This window comes from Drosophila simulans, chromosome 3L (assembly GCF_016746395.2).
Source record: "Drosophila simulans strain w501 chromosome 3L, Prin_Dsim_3.1, whole genome shotgun sequence".
Lineage (NCBI taxonomy): Eukaryota > Metazoa > Arthropoda > Insecta > Diptera > Drosophilidae > Drosophila > Drosophila simulans.
This window is the reverse complement of record NC_052522.2, coordinates 6,966,972-6,990,225: the sequence shown is the minus strand read 5'-3', so window position 1 is coordinate 6,990,225 and position 23,254 is coordinate 6,966,972. Positions and strand designations below refer to the sequence as shown.

At 41.7% G+C, this 23,254-nt stretch overlaps 2 protein-coding genes across 3 annotated transcripts in view; both read right to left on the bottom strand.

Annotated features, from left to right (window-relative positions):
• The window catches only part of LOC6737083 (FH2 domain-containing protein 1), a 28,466-nt gene extending 8,434 nt beyond the window's left edge, over nt 1-20,032 (bottom strand). Inside the window, exons 1-3 of one of the 2 annotated variants that reach the window (XM_039293008.2) lie at nt 19,440-20,032; nt 3,622-4,023; nt 3,323-3,497 (exon numbers count right to left, since the gene is read on the bottom strand). In XM_039293008.2, coding sequence (XP_039148942.1) covers nt 3,323-3,497; nt 3,622-3,804 — 358 coding nt within the window. In that variant the 5' untranslated portion in view covers nt 3,805-4,023; nt 19,440-20,032. The remainder of the gene's footprint in view (nt 1-3,322; nt 3,498-3,621; nt 4,024-19,439) is intronic. The other variant, XM_039293007.2, reaches the window with a different exon arrangement.
• A 944-nt stretch (nt 20,033-20,976) lies between these two features.
• Nucleotides 20,977-21,660, bottom strand: LOC6737082 (pupal cuticle protein Edg-78E). Its single transcript, XM_002083893.4, has 2 exons — nt 21,530-21,660; nt 20,977-21,457 (listed from the first exon to the last, which is right to left on the bottom strand). Exons 1-2 carry the CDS (start codon nt 21,539-21,541, stop codon nt 21,086-21,088), a joined length of 384 nt encoding a protein of 127 aa, XP_002083929.1. The 5' UTR covers nt 21,542-21,660; the 3' UTR covers nt 20,977-21,085.
• Between the last annotated feature and the right edge of the window lie 1,594 nt (nt 21,661-23,254).

Here is a 23,254-nt window from a genome sequence, read left to right as displayed (position 1 = left end):
TTGACTTACACTACAAAAAATGTTAAGCCATTTAAGCTATTATTATATTATATTTCTTACTTTAAAGCTATTATTATATTTTCAGAATTATATCTAAAATTTGAACCCAGTTTTTGTGTGGCTAATGTGGTGATGATTCGTTGCCCCTTTGGACAAGCGGGATTGCCATAGACAGCGAGTCAACTCAGACCCGCCCAATGTCCACTGAATCCCGACCGACTTCCGGTCAAGCTCGTTTTTTCGCCTTTTTGCTTTTATTGGCGCACTCAGCGATCAATTTATGCACTCGTACACAGAGGCACACTTCTATCCGTGAGTTGTAAATACAAATAATACTAATAATAATAATAAAAATTTAATTGCGAAAAAAGCTCGTGAAAGTCGTTGTCGCTTCTGTGCTATATAGCACATATAGCATGTCCCTCAGATCCCCTCGATCAGCCTTATTTGGTGCCTTGACGTTCATAATTTCATTTTACGACTTTTTCGCTGCGCTGTCATTTCATTTGTTTGAAATTGAAATCCATAAAAGGCGTACAATTAAAATGCGTGTGCGATTCCGTGTGTGAGTGTGTAGTAAAAGTTTCTTTGTCCCGATCTGTGTTTTTTTGTTTATTGGATATTCGGAAGTTGAGAGCTCCCAACTAGAAGGAGAGATCAATGATCATTGGAAGTCAAGACTACCACCTTACATACTTTATTTTATTATGAAGTATTTGTATTAGTATTTGTTCTCAGTTGAGGTCGATTGACCATCTATGCCCGGCAGCCAAAAGATTGGGTATTTATGTGCCGCACAATAGTTGAGATCGGGGACACGCCCAAGTGCACAATTAATTGTTTAATAACATGCCAGGCTGTGGCCAAAGAAACTCAACAGCTCGAAAATCAATTCTCCACTAACGATTTAAATATTCCACTCAATGGTGTAAATCTGTTGATGATTTATAAATCAATTGAAATTGAATTTTGCCAGCGAAACAGTTGAGCAAATAAATTTATGGTCGACTATGGGAAAAACTGTTGCGTGCCAAAGTGGAAAATCATGGGGCATAAATCTCGTTCCCCAACAATATGCCTCCCAGCCTGACAGATGACATACAGCAGATATGATGGCTATATGGTTGGTCCGACGATCGGTCGGTTGTTCGGTTGGTTGGTGGGTTAGTTGTCCGGAGAATGGGAATGATTCCGAGCCGATAATTGGGCACTTAAGTGGCATTAGCGAGAGCCTCGCAGACTTTTTGAATTGAAAAATGCAAATATTTGAAGGGCCGTTGCTGGCCGTTGTTCCTGGAAGTTCAAACAGTGGGCCGAGAAAACTGAAAAGAACTGAAAAGAGCTGGAAAGACAAAGTCAAAGTCGGGCCAACAGCCTTGAAACTGAATACTTCGATTCATTGCCAAACGAAATGCGGCCGTTGCCTGTCAAATGTGTCGTTCAGGAATGCCCCAGGAGGAGCCATCGGAATGGGAATCGATGTTTGGGGCGCATTCGCGGGTGGGCGTGACTTACATTTTGTGCACAGCCGTTGAGATTTCGAATTTGTCTTGCTACTACTTCGCTTTTGTCACTGCGCTCTTGTAATGCTGAAAAAGCGCAGCTCAATTTATTTTAATTAAGAACAATAAAAACGCCGCTTCTCGGTAAACTTGCCCCGTCAATACAACCCAACCCCCCACCCCGCCCCCCATTTCGCAGGCAAGTGCAGCCCCACATTTCGGTGGTGCTGCGGCTGCGCAGAAGGAGCAGCGAGCATAAGAGCCACCACGCACGCACAACCGCGCTCAATCAAAGTCAGGGAGTCGGGTTGACGACTGGCAAGTACAGTGGGAACTTCCTAAGGCGCACTTGTTGAAAAATGTGGGGGTCTTTTATAATGGAATGATTCTGTATTTAACTCAGAATTTACAACAGATCTTAACGACTGAAATATTTTCATGTTAATATTATATAAAAAATAAACTAATGGTATTGAACATATATATCTTGTTTTTAATTTTAATTTTACGGAACATTAATTTCTACCTATTATTATCTATATTTTTGAAGCTTGACTGTATAAGGAGGTGGAGGTCAGCCCAAGTTGGTGGTCGCTAAGGGGTTCGGGGGTTGATGGAGTTCGTAGGCAGTTCATGAACTTTGAACAACTTGCAACGCCGAGTCGCCGATGAAAAAGGGAGTGGCATCTGCCACTGACAGGATGTAAATGAGTCCCTTGTTTGTCAACAGACGTCTTGTTACATACATATAAAGTACATTTTGTTCATTGGGCGCCTGTTCTCCCCTTGCAACTCATCTGCACATGGAGCAGTATTAAATTTAAAGGGGTTCAGCGAAGTTGCAGCACTTTTGGGGCACGTTCGAAACATAATACTAAACTAACTACAAACACGATTTGGGGTTCAACTCTAGCGACATAAACAAGCAAATCATTATCTATGCCAACCATCCAAAAATTTGTCACGTATCTTCGATTTGTTCCTTTGTCTTACAACTTTGAAGTTGTTGTAAAACTTTTTATGTTTTAATGTTCAAAAGTTTCTGAAAAATCATAAATATTGCACAAATGTACATAAACGTGGGATTAATCGAATTACTTGCATAAGTAGATCAACAGCGATCGAAGATAAAGTTAAGTGCACCTTTTTAAGGCTATTTCACGAATCATTAAGGTGTAAATGAGCATTAAAAAGTCTTACAGTTACCCAGCAAGTCAACAAATCAGCAATTTAATTGTCAAAATCTGTGCCTGCAATCAAAACGTCCTCAATGACCCGACAACTTTTGCCACAATTAATAAATCAGCAATAAGTAAACAATGTTCGTTTGACCGATTTTCCAGCAGCTCCAGTTCAAATGACTCGCAGTGGGCAATTTAATGGCTTAAAGACGCGCCTCTAAATCGCCGGCACGTGCTAAGGTTACTCGGTTCGACAAAAGGCGATTTCGGCATTTTGGGGCTCTTCGAACCTATCATTATCTAACCTCAAGTCAACGAGCAGCCCCCGAGGGTCGCTGGTGTGGCTGCCTGAAATATGAATTAATATGGGAAGGGGACATGCAAACAGTGTATGTGTATACTTTATTTATATGTATGGGTATTGGCCAAACAGCCAGCCGGGCACATACGGTCAAGGGTAATGGCACTGGATCAGCGGGCACATCAATCAAATCAATGAAATCGAAGACAACACCAATGGCACCAAACAATCGCAGGGGAACAACCCGTTGACTTTTGGCGGGCTTATCTCCATTGTAGCAAATTATCACGCTATTTTTATTTGGATATCGTATTATGGGAATCGATCGCTCTCCTCACCTATAAATTCGTTGCGAATGCGAATCCGCTCCTGTAGAGTGGCCGCCGAGATGATGACGCAGTTGATGAAGGCCAGCAGGGCGGCCTGGTAGTCCAGGGGCGGATGGGCAGCGGCACTCGACAGCTCCAGTTCGTTGATGACAATCTTGAAGCGGTATCGCTGCTTCTTGAGATTCTGCAAGGATATTGCGATTGAATTAGAAAAAATTTAACATTTTAGATACATCCTGGATAGGGTATTCATTAGTGTTTTTCCTAATAGTTTCTCCCCCCATCAAATGCTTTGTATCCCCACTTACCTTGTAAAATTCTAGGGTCTCGATGGCACGTGCATATCCATCGGGGCTGTAGGCGCACAGCGCGGAGAGGAGCTCGAAGACCTGCTTCTTGACGGTGGCATTCTGGGTGTCCAGGGCAGCGCCCAGCTTGGCAATGTAGTCACGATTCTCGACAATGTAGTCCAGGCCGATGCGTGAGTCCATCGTGGTGGCTTGTGGTGTTTAGTTTCTACTTTTTTCGGAGGGGTTCTCTTCTTGGAACGGATCACGTCCCCAAAGTGGACGCTTTAGTTTTGGGGGGACAGCAATCGGATCGAATCGCAGTGAGACGATCGATTGGGGCGGCTAGTTGCAAAGGTTGGGGTGCTCGCATGGAATATCTAAGCAGTTCACGTCATGCCGAACGCTGCTCGTGTTCTGAATCTGAAAAAACGGGGGAAAAACAGTGGAAAATTCAGTTAGTTGGGTTCAAGCTGTGATTGCATTTCCGATGATTTAGACCCTTCAATTCTCGCCCTGTCACGCGTTGTTCCATATCTTGTGGGCTTTACAGTCCTATACCCACCCCTGCTCGATAGCCATTTAATTAATTTACGATCGCTTCTCGGGGCACCGAGCTGAAATTGTCATAAATTAATTCCGACCAAGCAATCGCCAAGGGGCGTAACAGATTTTGAATTTTCTATCGGTTTTCGTTTTCGGATTTTGGGATTACGTTTCGGAGGCACGATCAAAGGCAACCTTTGGCAATGGCGACGGGTTCCGCCTTCTAGATCGGCATCTCAATTACCAGCAAAAACGATCTCGTTAATTTGTTTACTTTCGATTAGTCGCCGTCTAAACTACCGACAATGTCTGTCATTTGGGTTCGCGCGCATATTAAAATGCGATTTTTCATTAAAATACAAAGAGCGCCGATAAAATGCTTAACATTCTTGTTAAGAGCCCCGATCTCGAGTGGCACTTTGCGTTATTTGAAATTATAATTTGTGTGTGCGCTAAATGCTCATGTTATTGCCATTGTTGCTATTGTTTTCATTCCCATTGAGATGACTTTTTGAAACAAAACAAAAAAAAAACAGCAGAGATACATAGGCTGTGCGCTAATGAAATCACATACAACGACTTCGCAATTAATGGACAGACATCACAAAGTGACATCCTTGCGATATGCCTTATTGTCGTCCGTCCGTCACTTAACATGATATTTCCGATAATCCACTCAAGTGGATGGGCGAATTCTCTGGAGGAAAACAGAAAACGAGTTCTCAATCGAAACACAGATACATTCGCCACTTTGTATCTTGTTCTCCGCCCGCTTTCTCATTCGGATTTCGCTGAATGTAGATCTACACTGTGTCACACAACTGGGCTATGAGCTCTACCAATTAGCGAATGATAGTAATCTCGTAGTTAACCTATGTAAATTTCGCTCTTTAAAGGCTTCGCTTTTATTTTACTGCGATCTAGTCGATAAAAAACTGGCAATTTTGGCATGCCATTGTGAAATGGCACAGATTAATAAGATAGATATATATGATTAGGTTTCATAAGGCGAGCTTGTATCTTACAGATCTTCGAGATTGGTATAATTGATTTGGTAAGCCTACGATGTTATTTAAGGTAGTAGTGAGCATTAGCAGGATTTGAAACAAATATCGAGATATGTGTGATATGCATAAATTTAAAATCCCTTGCATTGAATATAATTTGAATTTTGTGAGCTAGTGTGCTGCTGACTCTAGATAACTTAGCTCAACACCCGCACACTTTTAACATCCCAGAGTGATAGGACGATAAATTAATAATGCTTATCTGTAAACTGGTGCCATTAGCCCAGCCAACCAAGCAAGCAGCAAACGTGCTGGACATCGCATTATTGTTGCTATTTATTGCAAAACAGCAGCCACCTAAAAGCCAATTGAGTTGTTTTTATTTTGTTTTTAAGGGAAATCAGCGAAAGGGAACATATGCCTGGGAATCGAATTCGCAGCCGAAATGTTAATGAACCCGCCCCATAACAAATGCGCCGGAGTCTAATTAGAATTTGAGTTGGCCATTTATCTTGCCACAACGTTTCGGGTAAAAAGCGGGGCGTTGACAGGCGCAAATGACTTGCCCCTCCGGAGGACAGGTGGCGACTCACTGGCGTCGTCAATAAAATGTCAACCACATGCCCACAAATTGCTGGCTGCCATTGTGGAAATATTCACCTCGTCATCGCAACGATGCTGGCAGCCATGTTAAAGTGCAAGTAATAATTCACGAATTTCAAAAGTTTTCCGTCTCTCCGACTCGCGATCGTTTTCAATGTCTCGCGACATTATAATATTGTTGTATAAATTATGCGGTGGCCCACGGGGCGTATGGGGCATGCAGTATTGGATATGGGCTATGGCGAATGGCTAAATGTGATTAAATGTTGTGCAAACTGCAGGTTTTCTGGGCTGGGCCTCTAGGCCGCTTTTCAAATCACTTGGGTTGGGCCGCGGAATTCATCTGCTCATCAGCAGGAAAACCGTGTCTAGGATACTTGACCAACTTGGCTGGGAAATCAAGACAAGTGCTTGAGGAGATCTCTACAAAGGTAAACAGCTGAAGAGCAACTACCGTGGCCACATCACTGGCTGTTGCAATAGGCGCAAGGTCGTTCCACATATGTGTTTCTGATGTCTGGCACCTGTAACAAATTGTAGCAAATGAAGCTGCAGCCGGCCAAAGTGGTCGTCTCTGGGTTTTTTTTCGGCTTTTTTTCAACTCTATCAGCATTTTGGAACGGGTGTGACTGCAGCTCTAATCTCGAAAAGCAACTGTTGCACAGTTTTCATAAGTTTTTATTGAATTTTTATGGCTGCAGGCAGGCGTCATCGCCGCATTGAATTTGCATGCTGATGTATGCACACAAAGGCACACCAAATAAATAAACATAAACATAAAATATAAAATAAACAGCCATTGAGAAAAGTGTTTGGCACTCAATAGTAAATGCTGATGATAAAAGTGCTTCGAATATGGAAACTTGGCAAAAGTATCATTAGGCTAATAGCATAATTTATCCCTGTCAGCCGCAGCGAACATCTTGATCTCTTGATTCAAATAGTTTAATCTCAGACGGAGCAACTTCATTTGAGTTGTTTATAAGCCAAGCTGCTTATCAACAAACGCCACGCAATTGTGAGAATGTGTCTGGGAACCGAACTGAAAAACAGAACAGACTCTTTGTTGTGCAGCTTTTGAGTTCAGTAAATTGAAATGGGAAAAAAACAGAAAAACAGAGCGACTTGGAGTCATAACACTTGACGACGCATCAGCAGCAACATCTCGCAGCAGCAGCAGTCGCAACACGACGAGTTGCAATCAAAACACGATCTTGGCGCTCAGCATTGACCTTATGACTTCTAAAATCGGTAAAAACATCTTTACAGCGCCATGTGTTTCCAATATGAGCTAAAAATACGAAACTCAAGCTGCGAAACGGCGGCGTACTTGAAATTGGGATACATTTTATAGCCTTAATATATATGTACGGATTGCCATTTTCAATTCGATGCGACTCATTCATGGGGCCAAAAAGTGGAAGGCACTCTCGTGAGCTGTACAATCATTGTTAAAGGATACTGCCTTGCAAATTTCGGTTATATGTCAAGTTTAAGTGGCAGACGCGAAGGTCGCAACTCGGAGGCGTCGCAAATTGAGCAATTAGGGCGTGGCCGGAGTACGCCTCATTTGCACTTACTTGACTTAATTCGTCAATTAGCCGCTGCTAAGGTAATCGCAGACCAGCTGGCCAACTGGGAAACTGGACAACCTCATCCACTTCAGACTCAGATTGAGATTCGAATTCGGATTCGTGGGCGTTCAACAGCCAAATTCAAGAGCCACAACAAAGCAAATAAGTTTAATGATTTGCTCCGCGTGTTTATTGTATGGTCAACAAAGAACATTTGACTACGAAAATAAATGAGATGCAGCCCACGGGTCCAGAAAACAGTCGAAAAATTAGTAAAGTAGTGCGTAGGTTTTGCATTTCGATGATCACAAAACCGCAAAGACCCCACAAAAAGCGAAGCTTGTTTAAAACTGAGATGATTCTATTTTGAATGGGATAGAGTCGTATTGTGATGACTATGTAAATTTCGAAATCTACCAGAAGTATCTTCTTCACTGGCTTTAACGATAACAAAACATACGTAATATTGCTGGCTAGTAAAAATATTATTATTTACTTATGTAACAACTGGATATTTGTAAAGTCGGTCTGTACTCTTGATTTATGTTAATTGAGATCTATGTTTATTTAAAGAATATGAATACCGAAAATGTTAAATATTTTTTTGTAATCTACAAATGTCCAAGTGAAATGTTATATTTCTATTAATATTTGTTCTCTTCGAAGACCCCCATCCCCATTTAAAAAGGGAGATTATCCGTGACTTTCTTGATTGGATTTCATTGGGTTCGCCGCGTGGCGCTAGTTGACATCTGACAGCGAAAAGCGGGCAGAGTCACAATTTTTGGGGAATGAACACACTGGGGGGAACTCCCCCAACTCTGTTTGCCATTGATGAGAATTTATGAACTCACAGTCACACGGACTTTCGGGTTAAATGGACTCAACTGGCAATGACAGAGCTGTGCACTTGGCTGCCAGTGAAAAACCCATCAAATGTGTCAAAAGCCGCTTCATTGGAAAATTTTCTATTGTTTTAGAGCTTGCGTTTTCGAATTTGAGGGGATCTTTACGCAAGCGCCGTAAAAAGTGTGAAAACGTAGCAAACACGCTGTTCGGTATCAGAAAATTGGGTCTGTGCCCGTTTTTTAAGCCTATAAAATATAAGGCGCTAATGGGCCATTTTCACGCTTATTTACACAATGGAAAAGCGAAAGTTTTATTTATTGGCGGGTCATGGATTTCCAAGCGTTCGCATGGTGCAGGTGTCAGAAATTCTGGGGCCACCAAAGTGCATAAATATGTTCAAAGGCTTGCACTTATGCACTTATGACAGCACCCAAAACATGCAACAAGTTTGGCCGCATTTACAGGTGCCCAGAAAAAAATATTTAACAAATTGTGCGACATGCAAATGTACGTGTAAAGTGGTCAATGTCCACTTGAGTGCCCCAAAAAAAAAAAAAAAAAACAAAATATATTTGAGAAATAAAGTTACCTGGCATGCCGGCCAAAAAGACCCAGGGCCAATCGACAATGAGCGCTAATTATGCTGAGATCGCTTGCCAAAAAGGTTCAATGCACCGCTGCAGCATTTCAAATCCCTTGTTGACCTTAACTTTGAATTGTCAAAATACAAAAGTTCAAACAGACACAAAGCTCCGAACAATGAGCACAAAGCGAAAGACACACAAAAGAAGTGAGCCACGGAAACCTACATACTTTGGCCCAAACTGAAAAGGGTACACACAAAATTAAGTTAGGACCAACTGGCATAGATAGCCATGAAAATTTAAAGTTAATATCAATTTATAGTTAAACAATGAAATTTTCTATATTAGATTATATGGGCTTATTAAGATTGATCGAGTTAAGAACAGATGGCATTAGCAACTACTGTTTAAACTGTCTACTAATGACCCATTTATTTTTGGAGAAATGCTTGAATAATAGAATATTTTTTCCAGTGCATCGCTGATTCATTTGAAAAGTGTTGGCCATATGCAGGCTGCACAGATTCAGATTCTCGCGTTTGCCGCTCGGATGGATTTGGATGCTGCTGCCACCGCTTTGACATTGACTTGTGGTTTCAGTTGCCGCCACTGCCGCATTTCAAGTTTTCAGCTGCTCAGCTTTTTAGCTCTTTTTTTTTGCTTCCAACAAAATAGTCGGTGTGTGTGTGTGGGCTGGAATTGTTTTCCTCACTTCATTCATGGATTCGAAAACGCGCTAAAATGATTAGTCAGCTTCTTGGCTTTTGGGGAGCAGCTCAGCTGGTTTTGCAGCGATTTAAGTGCGATACTTGCCACAATTTGTATTATTTTTGCGTGGTATCTCTGCCGTTTGTCCTTCACAAACATTTGTTGGAGCGCGCAGCACACACGAACTGCTATTGTGGTTTACGGCATCTGAGCCCGAACTTCCGCATGAATACTCGTAGATCATACATGGCTTATCGATACATCTTGATACTATATTTAGACCGCGAGATTAGGCGAGTTTATCGCCTTTGTGCCACAAAGTCAACTTGTCATTGGGCGCCCACAAATGGTGGCAATGAGTCACAGAGGAAGAAATTTGGCGTCATCAATTATGAACAATTATTCTAGAAAAAATATAGCGGAGCTAAAAGGTTTGTATTTTAAATCATAACTAATTAGTGTTTAATAAAATTTGAGTTACTTTTTAAACTAAAGAAATATAGCCGTTTAATATGTAACTCATTTTTAATGTATAAATAAGTTCGCACTTTATAAATCTAGTGAAATTTGTTTTCTGTGCTATCTCAATTTAGTGTTGGGCAACCAGTTGCCATTTATGTAAGTTCGACATTTTGCAGATCTATCCCCAGCAGCTGCACTTGACTATCGTTAGAACAACCAAGTTAAACAAAGCCCATACAGACTGCATAAATTAAGTGCCGAGGGGGTAAAAAAGATATCAGGTGACAAGCGTGAAAAGCGCTGTTCTGACAGACAGACAGACAATCGTATATAGAGTCGAGATTAAAGGCCAGCCCAAGTGGCTTCGTTACTTTTCACCTTTTAGGCACCAGTCGCTGCACTTGCGCAATTCCCTCATCCACAGGCCACAATCCTCAATCCCCAATCCCCGATCCGCGATCCACAACAATCGCAGCGATCCTCATCACAGCGCCAACTCGAACTTGAACTACATTGCATTGGACATCAAAATAAATACATAATCGTAAATATAAAAAAAAACCATGCGCATTGCTCCCATTTCTTTGGCGGCACAGGCCACACCACGTGACTGGCGAATTTGTTGGTCCATGTTTGGCGGTCGTTGCTGTTATTTTTTTCTCCATTTTCCTCTCTTTTTTTGGGGCACAAACCGAGACAGATTGGCCAGCTTATGAGGGGCAGCCGAGTAAGTGAGATACATCCACTGATCTCCAGGCAGCCGCATCGCCCACAGCGCCGCTGCTTTGGCTTTGTTGTTTTAACACTGGGTGGCAGTGACACTGGCGGAAAAGTTGTGCCACATGCGGCAAGCCTTCCAAGAAATATGTTCAAAATATTTTTAAAATATTTTGAATATTGAAAATAGCATAGAAACACATTAAAAATATAGGCATGCCTGAAAATGTCTCATTTCTTTTTAAAATGTTTCCTTACTTTCTGTTTTAAACTTTTTGTTAATAATTAAAAGGGTATTTGCACTTTGGGGCGATCTCCTCACAATTTCCACCTTATTGTTGCCTCGTGAACTTGTAACTGAATTGAAACCTGATATTTGCCAGCACTAACTTAACTATTTTGTTGCATTGTCTTCTTGTTGGCTTGCTTATGCGCTCGCTTTGGGCTATTTATAAAATGGTAAGCGCTTTAGCTGACTACGACCATTGTCTCGCAATTAAGATTTCATTGTGAGATTTCGTGGCATGGGCCACACGGCGTATGCGCGATTCGAATCAAACGCAATTTGCACAGCCACTTGCAGCAGCGCTCTGAGCATCAAGCATACAATAATTTGTTTAATTAGGCGTAAATGACGCTGACAGCGCTGCCAGCTCCGTCGGCATCGTGGCTCTAATGGAGCGTGGCTGATTTTAATAGCTTGTCGGGTTGGCTCTAACCTTACGGTGCGGTGCGGTGCGGCTTGTGGTTGTGGCAAGTGATTCGCAAATGCAATTGCAACAGCCACACCCCAACGATCGCCCAGCCATGCTAATGCCATATTCTTGTTGCAAAGTTGCAGTTGCAACCGAAAATGCCATAAAAAAGTACAGATATACAGATACACATGCCCCGGACACATGTCTGCCGATCGCACGGATCGTATCGTATCGGATCGCATTTGATTGCACCCCAATCGATCTTTGGATGCCTTTGCCATTCACGACGATAATTCAATTAATTGCGAAAATGTCCTAGAGACAAATTCATATTCACAGCAGACGGCGATCGCGACGGCAATTGCAACAAAGTGCAAATGTAGCGGTCGTGTCTGCGATCGTGTAGCTTTTCATTAAATTTCATTAAATTCTTTTATGCGATGCCAAAGCAAAAATCAGCAACATTAAGCATTGCAACATTTTTGCCATTGGATTGGATTGCCACGGAGTGTGGAGTGTTGGGAGTTTGCAGTCATAGCTGGTGATCGCGATCGCTGGCTGATCTTCGATCCTCGGAGCTCTGTGCATTTTATGACTTTGATTTATTTGTGCAAATTATTTTTAAGCTGTTACACGAGGAAGTGTCTGCATGAGGAGCCGGCGATCGGGGATCGGTGATCAGTGATCAGTGCAATTTGCCATTTCTCATCGCTCATTGCCCGTCCAAGTTATTAGCTGTCTGCAATTGTCAGCGTTCGTTTGACGGCTTCGCTCCCAATTTCCAGCTCAAATCCAATCCGATTGCAACCCATACGTAGCGCCCAGATCCCGCAGGCGCATTTCCAATTACATAAGCCAGTGATCTCTCCATCTGTCTGGCTGAAGATCAGCTGTCTTAGCTGTGCATAATTTCAATTTGACAAAGCACATACGATCGATGGCTGTGCTGATAGGCGCCATAAAACTCGGTCTCAGGCCCCCAGGCTAGGGCATTTCCCTATCTCCCCCAATTTACCCCAACTCCGCATCAAAAATCAAAATCTAAAAACTCCAGTCCATTGCATGCCCATTCAGCGTGCTTAATTACTTTTTGGGGGAGTTCGGCTATCGGCGATTATCGACGCCGTATGGGAACCGGGATTGGATATGGATTTGGGATGGGTATTGAGCACGGACATCCGCGTACGTGCGTGGCATTGGCAAACTCAGTTTCTGGATACGTCCAGATGGGCATGTCCACACTATCTCCTTTTAAGTAGCTGACCTATAAATTCTTGGCTAACACTATCGCCAGGAATTATAAATAGATCCTAAGTGAACATAAGGCTAATAAAGAAATATGCCAGTTAATTAGTTTTGTTTTGATATAAGATTTCAGGAACAGTTTAAATTAAATCTTCCTAATCAACAGTTGATTTAAGCAAAGCCGGCACTTATCACAATTATTTCCTACCCCATTGTTTATGCACAAAAACGAAGTCTGAATGCTGTTGTTCACATGTTCACAACCACACAATTGGCCAAAGTAAACAAATCGACGGCGATTGGACAGCGTTTAAAGTGGTGCAAAAATTACGCACCCACGATTTGAAGAGCATTCACGTTTCGATGGCTTGTTTCCTTCCTGTCTGAGGCCTATAGGTATACGGCATACCCCTTCTACCCGCCAAAAATAAAAAAAAAAAACTGTTGCTTAATGAAAACAAATGAATTTATGAGTTTTTGTTTCTTTATTCGTACGTTGGGTACCCCAAGTTCCCAACGCAAACTTACTTATCCCAGTGATCACAGCATTGGCATTGGCTTTGTCTCCCACTCGGCGTTTTATGGCAAAAACTTGGATTACGCACTTTTGCGAGCGGAGAGCGCTTTATTAGCACCAATGACCGTGTTGTTATTACTTGAGTTATTGTAATGCCGTTGAGGCGGTCGCATAAATTATTGTAATTTTTCCGTTACAGTTATATTCAGACAGTCGGTTTGGGGTCTAAGGTCCGCCCCATTTGGGGACGATCGATGTGATTGATCGGTTTGTAATTGGCTGCGGCGGTGTTTTGATGGGCCCACCAAATAATAGGTATGAAATCTCTGGATTTTCGCTTTTTGGTAGCAAAGTTCAAATGAGTTTCTTCCGATGAACCTTGGACCGATAGGCTGTTTAAGCCACTTTTGGTGTCGCGCGCAATTTGGCTAAGTGTATAGACAAGGAGATCGAAAATAACCGTGATTGGAAAATATTTAATATTGAAACAATGTTTTGTAGAACACATAATTGAATTTATTGAGCTATTTTCTTCTCAGTGTAGAGAGCAGCAAGAACAGCCCGCCGAACCCGAGATACAAAGATACTTTTAGCCGCACACGCAGCTGCGGAAACGTAAAACAATGTAGGTGAAACAAGTTCCAGTTCCCGCAAATGCCAAACTCAAGAGCCCGGCCATCGGCAATCCGCAATCCACTCGCTCGTATAGATGCAAATCAATAGCAGATTTTGGGGCCTTAATAGAATTTTTTTTCGAGGCGGCAGTTGGAAACCGCAACGCCAAAACGGCAACCGCAGCTCAGACAAACAAACCCAAAGGCGCCGTCGCAAACACTTTGCTCACAGAGCACCGCAAAATACCCAATAAAAGCTAGAGATATTAGAAAATAAAATAAAATCAAATAAAAACCCAGGGCGGCACTTGATTCGAGACAGAGGGATTAGAAAAAGTCGATTGCTGTTTATTTTGTAAGCCAGTCGCTCTAACTTATGCATATGTGTATCTCGTCGATTAGCTGAGAATTTCCGCTTTCGATCGACTGATGCTCGTAAATTAACGAAAATTTAATAAGAGTCCGCAACTGCAGGCGAGATGTTCCCAGAATAACCAGTGACCTTGGGCAAATAAAAATCTCAGACAAAAGCCAAGCTGCCACATGTCGTTCGCCATCAAATAAATATTTATGCTCGTGGTCGAGGGTAATAAAACTACAGAAGAAGTCACAAATAAATGAGCTGAATTAGCAATGGGTGGGGTATACACCCTTTTTGCCCACTGATCACTGAGTAGTATAGTATTATGCAACTTGTGAAGCTCTAAACGAGGCTTTATTAGCCGATAATTGGCGCTCAAATAAGGCCTGATTCGCTTGTTGTACGAACAAGTAAGTACGTTTCCATCGGTTTGATTGATATTAGCCATCCATAAGGCATCCAAATTTCGTCCGTGACATAAAATATTTTCGAGACCCCGCCTGATTCACAGTGTTCTTTGCACTAATGTTTTATTTGTTTACTTGTGTGCGGGAGGGTAATAACATTAAATAATGATTTTTTACGCCATTCCTCAATTGTTTGCTCAACCTTCGATGTTCGCTTGACATTTTATTGACGCATTATTTGTCTGCGCTTTTTTTACGAATTTGCTGCTGTCTTCGATTCTTGCAAAGAATGCAAATTTCTGAGATCGGCGATTATGATTAAGTTATGCAGAATAATAATACAAAAAATAATCTGAAAAAATGGCAAGCAAACAAATTAGGCGGGCGTATAAAAATTTCACCTGCTGACAAGTCGGGCCAAGGTAATCGGCTTTGCCAGCCGCCAAATTTGGCCAAAGCCGCCCTAGAAATTGTTTTCAGATAAATGGCGAAAAACTTGGCTAATGGATATTGGGTATCTAGAAAGTGGAGTGGCGTAGCCCAAAAAGCAAACTGGGCCAGCTAATCGGGGGGCGGAAGTGCCAAACCAACGTCTCTCTCCCAATAACTATATATATATATATATATATTTCCATATCGGTTCTACGAATTATCCAACGATGTCGGTCGGCTTCCCACAAAGTCAAAGACTAAGTCAATAATTACACAGTAACCGGTGTGATGGGCGATTCCTCCAATGGCATTAAGCGTTTCAAAGCGTGAAAAACGCTTCCTATTATTAGTTTAATTTGTTTTGGGCGCGCAATTTAATTTATATAACAGTAATCGTTTATAAATGATAAATTAATATGGGAAACAAATTGTATGGGCGGTCGATAGCTTCAAGCTTAAAACTCAAAGCTGAAACCTGGGAGCTCTCATCTCTCGATCGTCGAAGCGATGTTCCAGCGCCAAGTGGTCGACAAGTTGCCAAAATTGGCAAGGCTTAAATGGACAACAATGAGCAACAACAGCAACAACAGCTACAGCGGCTTGCAACTTGTAATCAGTATTGTTTTTGTTGGCCAACTTGGACCTGGTTAGTTATTTCCTATCCGCCTTTGTGGCTCGTATATTTCACTAGAGTGTGTGGGTTGCCTTTCGGATGGGTCAGCTGGCAGTAGTCGCTATTCAGTGGTCTTTGGGCTTCGGGCTTTCGCATTACGCATACGCCATGCTGGCTTTGATTTCTTATTTGCTGAATGGACGGACAGGCGAGAACTTCCAAATAGGGAACGCAACTGAAGCATGGCGAATTTGGCTTTGTTGCGATTTCTTTTTTATTCAAATTTTTTTTTCGGCCAACAAAAGGGTGAAACTTAAGTGGAGTCTCTCAACTCGCGACTTCCTGCATTAAGAATCCTAAAAAACTATTTATTTACAACATCCATACCTATACCTTGCGCCATTCGAAAATGACTTTAAAGGAGCTTTAAATGGGCTGATTTATGGCTATTTGATGAGCACATTAACCGGAGGAGCAACACCCCCGCCCCCCGTCTCACACGCTACAGCCTTTAAAAGTTATTACATATTTAAGTTTATTGTTGCTGCTTTTGTATGCCAGGCACACGAAATAAAATAACCAGCAGCTTCAGTCAAATTCTTATGGGTTTTGTTTTTTCATTCAATATTCAACTCTTTATGTGTAATGTGTGTGTACTGTGTGTGTACCGAGTGTGTACTTTATTATTAATTTTAAACGTGGGCTCGCAACAACACGAAACACCCACAGCATTTGTCAAGTTGCTTGGATTCTTTTCTTCATCGGTTTCTCAGTTGTGTTTTTTCCTGTTTTTCGTTCTTGGCGGCTGCTGGCCGCATTTGTTATTACTTTTTGTGGTTTTGCTGCAGCGTTTTTGAATGCTTTATGCTATATGCTGGATTCTGTGTTCTTTGCAGATTAATACTTGCAATTTGAACATTTCAGCACGTCGACGTCGGCGCCTGTTTCTAATTGCAAGCGCAAATTACTCATACGCCGCGTTGTGCTCGCATAATTATCGCTTATTGCCACATCAAATCACTGGCTGGCGTGGGCAGTTGGCTTGGCTAAAAAAATTATAATGAATATGAATGAAATGCGGCAAAAAGCGCAAAGAATCATATAGCAGTTGCCAAGTGACAACTGCGCATCCTCCCGTCAGCTGCTGCATAACAATTATTCGCGCATTTAAGCAGCCATTTTACTTATTGTTTAGCAAATATCTTGGCTTCGCTCTCCCTGCAATGAATTGCCTTTATGCGCTCATTTGCATATTAAATAAGCGGCTGCCACTGCATCGGTGTTGGCTGCAATCGCCGTTGTTGTTTATACCTTATTTTGTTTTCTATCGTTTTCATTTAACCATTTTTACTTTGTTTTTTGTTGGTTTCCAAGCGGCAGCAGCTGTCGTCAATGCAAAGAACGTTGTTGGCTGATCGTAGGTTGGCCAGCCGCGTTACGCGAGGGAGCCGCGATTTTTATTAGTATTCTCCATTTGGCTCGCTGACGCAAAGAAACGAAGCGATGTTGCATAAGCTGGAAGTGGTTTAGTATGCCCTTCGCACTCGAAAACCCACAGTATTGAATGAAATGTGATAATTTGATCGTAAATATCCAAACAACAACTTAAATACATCAAAACTAACAGAAATGTATTAGTATTTTTCATAAATACTTATCCACTTTTTATTCACAAGAGTGTCAAAGAATTTGTATAATTAATTTTAAAAAGCAGATGGAACATTCAGATCAGCTAAATATGCATGCAAAGAAATTTTGAAGGTGAAAATGGGTAAAAATTCGATGAAGCGATCAAATTTATCAAGATTAGCTAGCAACAATAAAATGCTGAATATTTGGGTTATGAATACATCAAATGGCATTCGCATACATTATAAAAAACTATAGCTAATTGGTCTTAATCTGCCGAGACCACTTCACTTTAGATTAAATCGGAAGCAGACAATAAATCAGTAATCCATAAAAACAGAAGCCCTGCGCAAATAAATTCTATTGCGGAATTTTATTGGAATCGAGTTAATTATTGACTAACTGCCTCCATGCCCATCCCTCACTGCCCAGCGATCTCGATGCAATTAGTCAAGCTGCCCAAGCCAATTAGTCACAGAGAATTTCCAGTTAAAGCCAAGAGCTGCAGCCCAGCTGAGCTCTTTGTAAGCTGTTTTGGGTGGATCGGCACACTCATCCGTAGATCGGTTTGGATTCGACTGCCTTTTTAGGCCCTAGGAGCTTAGATAACAATTAGAGAATAAATTCACTTGGACGCATGCTAATTTCAATATTTATTGGCCGATAGACAAAGGAAAGTCAGCTAGCGAAGCGCCAATGCTGGGTGACTATTTCAGTGAGTTTTTGGTGAAACAAGTAGTTGAATTTCCTTTTTCAAAGCCCAGCTATTGACAGGCAGAGAGTTATACTTATCTCTGGGCTGGTGTTAGTGTGTGAGTGTGACATTAAACCACACACAAACAAGTCCGCCATATTTGGCAATTGACTTTGCAGCCAGCCAGCAGTGCTATTCGCAATATATATACATATATCTACTATATAAGCACGGGAAAATGGGAACAGGTCCTAATGGAAATTTGGTTTAAAAATCTTTGAGCCATTTCGAAACATACAATAAAAAACGTCATTAGATTGCCAAAAGTATCAATTTAGAATGCATATTTTACTGAAATCATAAGGTTGTAGTGATATTTCTCTCTCTGTACCCAGTTAACATATATGCGTGCTTGGGTTTTTTCTTCTTTTAACTGTTTGCGCTGCCCACATGCGATGGCCTGGGCTTGATAAATAATTTTAGTTTTATAAACACAAATTGACACTTCAAATTGTTTGCCAAAAAACCGAAACCCCTCAAGAGGTGCGGAGAGAACGAATCGAGAAATGAAATCAATTTGAATTAAGCCGCCTCGCTTTGAAGCGATTTCTTTGGCCTCGAGGGGTGGAACCTGCCTCGATTTTGGCCATATGAAATTGGGCATATCATGACCGAAAACACTTCTCGGAATCGGAATCCGCAAGGCAGGTAGCCGCCCCACTTGTTCTTGTTCTTTTTGGCCGCCCTGGGCTGCTCCGCAAAAAAAAAAATGCGAATCCGATTCGTATCGGCAAAGATCTGAACACGGCTTCCAATTCCCCCAGGGCATCGAAATGGAACCCAAAAACTCGCCTTTTGGCAGCTTAGGATTTTCAGATTTCAAAGAGCAACGCAATCGTTATTGCCGCATTATGCTCGCGTTAATTAATTGTTTATTTGTCTTGCGATTACCACCGATTTTCGTCATGCAAGTGGAGTGTTTGTAATTACAGGCGGACTTCGCTATAGGTAACGGATTGTAGGGTGATCATTCACTATTTTTTAGAAAATATTAAATAAACATATTTTGTTATTTACAACCCAGAAAAGTTTTATCTAAAGGTAGCAATGATTTTTCGAATAATTGTGAGGTATCATTTTAAGACCATAAAAAGACTTTCGTTCATAATATTGACATTTTTAATGACAACTAAGTAATAGGTTTATATAATAATTAAATAACCCAGGCCAGGAATGTTATGATTGAAGTGAGAAGTATTCAGCATAATTTCTAAATTTTGTTACTTCGTTATCTATATTTTACGTGTTTAAAAATATTTTAAGGGCGTCACGGGGGAAACTCATTAGTGCAATGATTCATGGAGGGCGCCATTCTTATCAGCATTATGGTTCCGCGTAATTGATCTAGTTTTGTGGCGATCGCTGCATTCTACGCTGCATTGGAGGAAATGTTGTTGGTTGTGGCGATTGGTAGTAAATATTATCTCAGCTGACCGCGACTAACGGGCAAACAAAAAGGCGCCTTAATAGGCCACAGATCGGCACTTCGATAGCGAGCGCGTGGAAATGGAAAACTCACCATGGGAAATGCGGTGGGGAAAAACACCTGCTGGCTGGCTGTCTGTCGATCCAATTGGGTGCGCAAATCGGGTTTGGATCGGGAATGGATTTCGTTTATTGTACTTATCGAATGCACTTTGTTTCGCTTTTATTCAGGGTTTCTTGCTGCTTGCTGGTTTTTGCCGCTTGCTGCCACTTTGCGGTTGCTCTTGCTGCCGTTTTAATTAGCAATACAAACACATTAGCTAATGCACACACGCGACACACAGCCACATGAAATTGGCGCCCACGCAGCAGAAAAGGCCAAAAGCAAACGCGTTTATTGAAAACGCAGCACAGAACTCGCGAGTCGCGCAGCCTCAAAAGCCAAATTCAAATTCAAATTCAAAATCAAAAACCAAAACAAAATAATAGCTGATGGCTGCACATGCACTTTGCATTTGCATTCGCAGTCGCCGCTGAGCGGAGAGTTCTCGGCTCAAAACAACTGAAAACAGCGCGAAACAACACTAAACACCACGAGAAAACACCTCACACCTGCTGCCGGATGCCAAATGCCGGATAACCGATTCGTTCGAGTGATCGCGAGTGACTGAAGTAACGGCGAGCTTGCGCGGCTTGATTTTCTACCGATCGCCCGATTGCGCGCGCTCCAAGCGCTGGTAACCGGTTCGCGAACCAGTTCCGAATAACAGAGAGTCACTGGTGAGCATAGTTGTTAGTTTAAATAACCGTTAGGATATTCAAATAATAAAAAATTATTTGTATGACTGTTATAGCAGCTATAAGTTAGTTAAGTAAATATTAACATTTATACTATATATTTATACAGTTAACAGCATTGTTTTTTTGGGTTCAAAGAATAAAATCATACAAACAATCAGTTTAAAAATTATTTTGATTTGTTCGCTCAAAAAGAAAACACTACAGTGTCTGACTTTCCAGAGCAAGCAGTTACAATATAATAATGTTTCTTATTTAATTATATTTTAATAAGTACTAATAAGATTTCCAAAATTCATATATGCACTATTTATTTAACTTGATATCAAGAGTACTTTAAATGGCGCGCCAAACTTAGTGGATTCAATAGCTATCGATAGTTTCCTATCGTCGGCGTTTCGGTGTTACTGGCAATAAGCATTAACTGCAATACGATAAGCGTTTTAGGAGCCCTGGTTTCAACCAAACAAAAATTGGCGCCAAAATTTGAATTCGAATTGCATTTAGAAGTTTATGAATAAAAAAAGAAGTAAGAAGTAACTTTAAGTGTTTTATTATGAAATGACAACTGAAATTCCGTAAAACTGTAAGTTAAACTTAATTTGTACAAGCGAAAATGCAATCTTTTGTCACAAAATAATTATAAATGAAATGCAATGATAAATACGAGAATTTCAAGTACGAAAGCCTTTGCCTAACTTTAAGTTCCAAAAAATTTCTTATTCGTAACAACGTCTTGCAAATGTGAAATTACGAATGCGAAATCTCGCATAAGCAAATCTTTGCCTTGCCCCCGAATGCAATCTCTACTCAAATTCGACAAAAGTCTCGACTTGTTTATGGATATGTTTGATGGCTCAAACAAAGTTTATTTTCAAATGACTTAAAACTAGCTCGAATAACGCTCAACATGTGATGGTGGTGGTGGCAAGCCCATTTAGTCTAGAATCGTCCTTGACCCTGGCGGCTCTCCTGCTGGGGATGGGTGCGGATGTACTCCAGTGACTTCAGGATGGCCGCCGGGATTGGAGGAGGAGTGGGCAGGTGGGCGCCGGCCGGGTGGTAGCCATTGCCGTCGGCGGTGTAGGTCAACTGGATGAGCTGGCCATCGGGGGCGTAGTAGGCGTTCGAGCCGCTGGCATAGTAACCACCCACGCCCGATTCCTGGCCAGCGATGCCATTGGACGTCTGGTACTGGTAGGCATAGCTGCCATCCTCCTTCAGGTCGCTCTTGTACTCGCGAGTCTCGGCTCGGGCGTCGAAGGAATCGGCCTGGACACAGGAAACAGCCAGGGCGGCGACGGCAAGGATGAACTGTGAACGGATAAGGATAATGGTAGTTGAAAGAGTTTTCCTTCTGGTCAAAAAGAAAAATCCTGAACTCACGAATTTGTTCATTTTTTCTTTTGGTGAATTGGTGATTGGGCTGGGGGCTGACTTGTTGTCACTGTGAACTCGCAACGAGAATGAATATGACCGAATTGGCCTGGCATCGCATTTATAGCATTTTGGCACGCCAATCATTTTGGGCCGGGCACTCGCAGTCGCCGAAAAAACGCGTATAATTTGCAGCATTGAACCTGAACTGCCCCTCTCACAGATACGAGAAAATACCTACACACTGGCACTTAAAGACTCCGCTGGAGACTCTTCGCTGATTTTAGTGCTTTAGTGCTGTTGGTGTGTGTGAGATAGTTTTTTGTTGCCCATAAACTTTATGCTCCTTTTTGTTCAACTTGTGGATAGCCGGTTAATCAATTCTTGTGTCTGCGGCGAGGGGTTAATTTTTCATTAACACCTCCGCAAGTTGTTTGGTTAGCGCAATTTGTAGCTGCCCCATCGCGTTATTTCCTTATAAAATGGTTAACCCGAAAACTTGCAAATTATTTTAAAGCGCCTGGCTTTTGTGGCAGGATCATTTATAAATGTTGCGCCTAGTCCCCGATGCCAAATCATATGCGAAACTTTATAATAAATCGTTCGCAGAATCGGCGAAATCGATTAAGAACCTCACATGCTGGGTCAACGCATCCATTTATTACAAAATCACCAAGCGCGTCCAAAAATGGAAAAGCCGAAAAACCGAAAACGACGAAGTGGCAAGCAACCTTAGCTTTGCAGCAAAAGCCAGACGAACGACCTTGCCACCAATATTGGCAGACTGTCCGAAAGTACGACAGCTTATCGACAGCGAAGCCGGCGAGTTTGTATTAAGTTTTGATAAGAAAACTTGCGATGAACCACCGACGAAGATGACGTGACTCACGGGGATCACGAAGCTTTTGGGGGAAAATTGGGGCTTTAACTTCGTTTCAATCGGAAAGTCTGATGACCTAAGGTATTTGTGCAGTAAATTAAACTGGGTATTTGAAAGGTAAAATAAAGCACCTATAGCACCTAATATATACATACATATATAGGTGCTAAGTATATTGTCCTATTTTGAATTGAAAGATGAAAAGAAAGTACATTATTTTGAAAGTTATTAATTTTTTTGAATATCTTTACTATATTTTATTATGCTTTTATTAAATATTTCCTGAAAATGTAGCTCTTTGATAGACGTTCATTTCAATATAGTCTTTATATTTTCAAAAAATGTATCTTAAATTTAGTGGCAGCAAACAATTATAAATGTTTTAGATACAAAGTCTAGAATTGCCACAACTATCATAAAAATTTATATTTCCATTAACAAACTTGCCACTTTTATGTGGGCCATATTAAAGGTGTCAATCTGCCATCGCTAAAATGGCCAAAAGGCATCGACTAGCGGCAACAAGAAGAGCGCACGCTGTTTCCCTTACAAGATTTGTGTTGGCCTTTTATAAGTACATGGCTGGAACGACTAGGCTGGCCAGTCCGGACCAGACCAGACTGCGTCTGCTGCTCGGAATGAATCTGATTCCGAGCTGGGGAGAAAAGTGAATGTGATGAGGGGCGATGTCGCATGGAGGCAGAAGCAGCAGCAGCAGCATCGGGAGCAGCATTATCTGCCTTGTGTTGGCTGCCCTCTGTTTTGCTGGCCTTTTTGGTGTTACTTTCGGCTTTTATGCCCCAAACCGGCTGTCCGGCAATTGGGCATTTATTTTTTCTGTACGTTTCTTTATA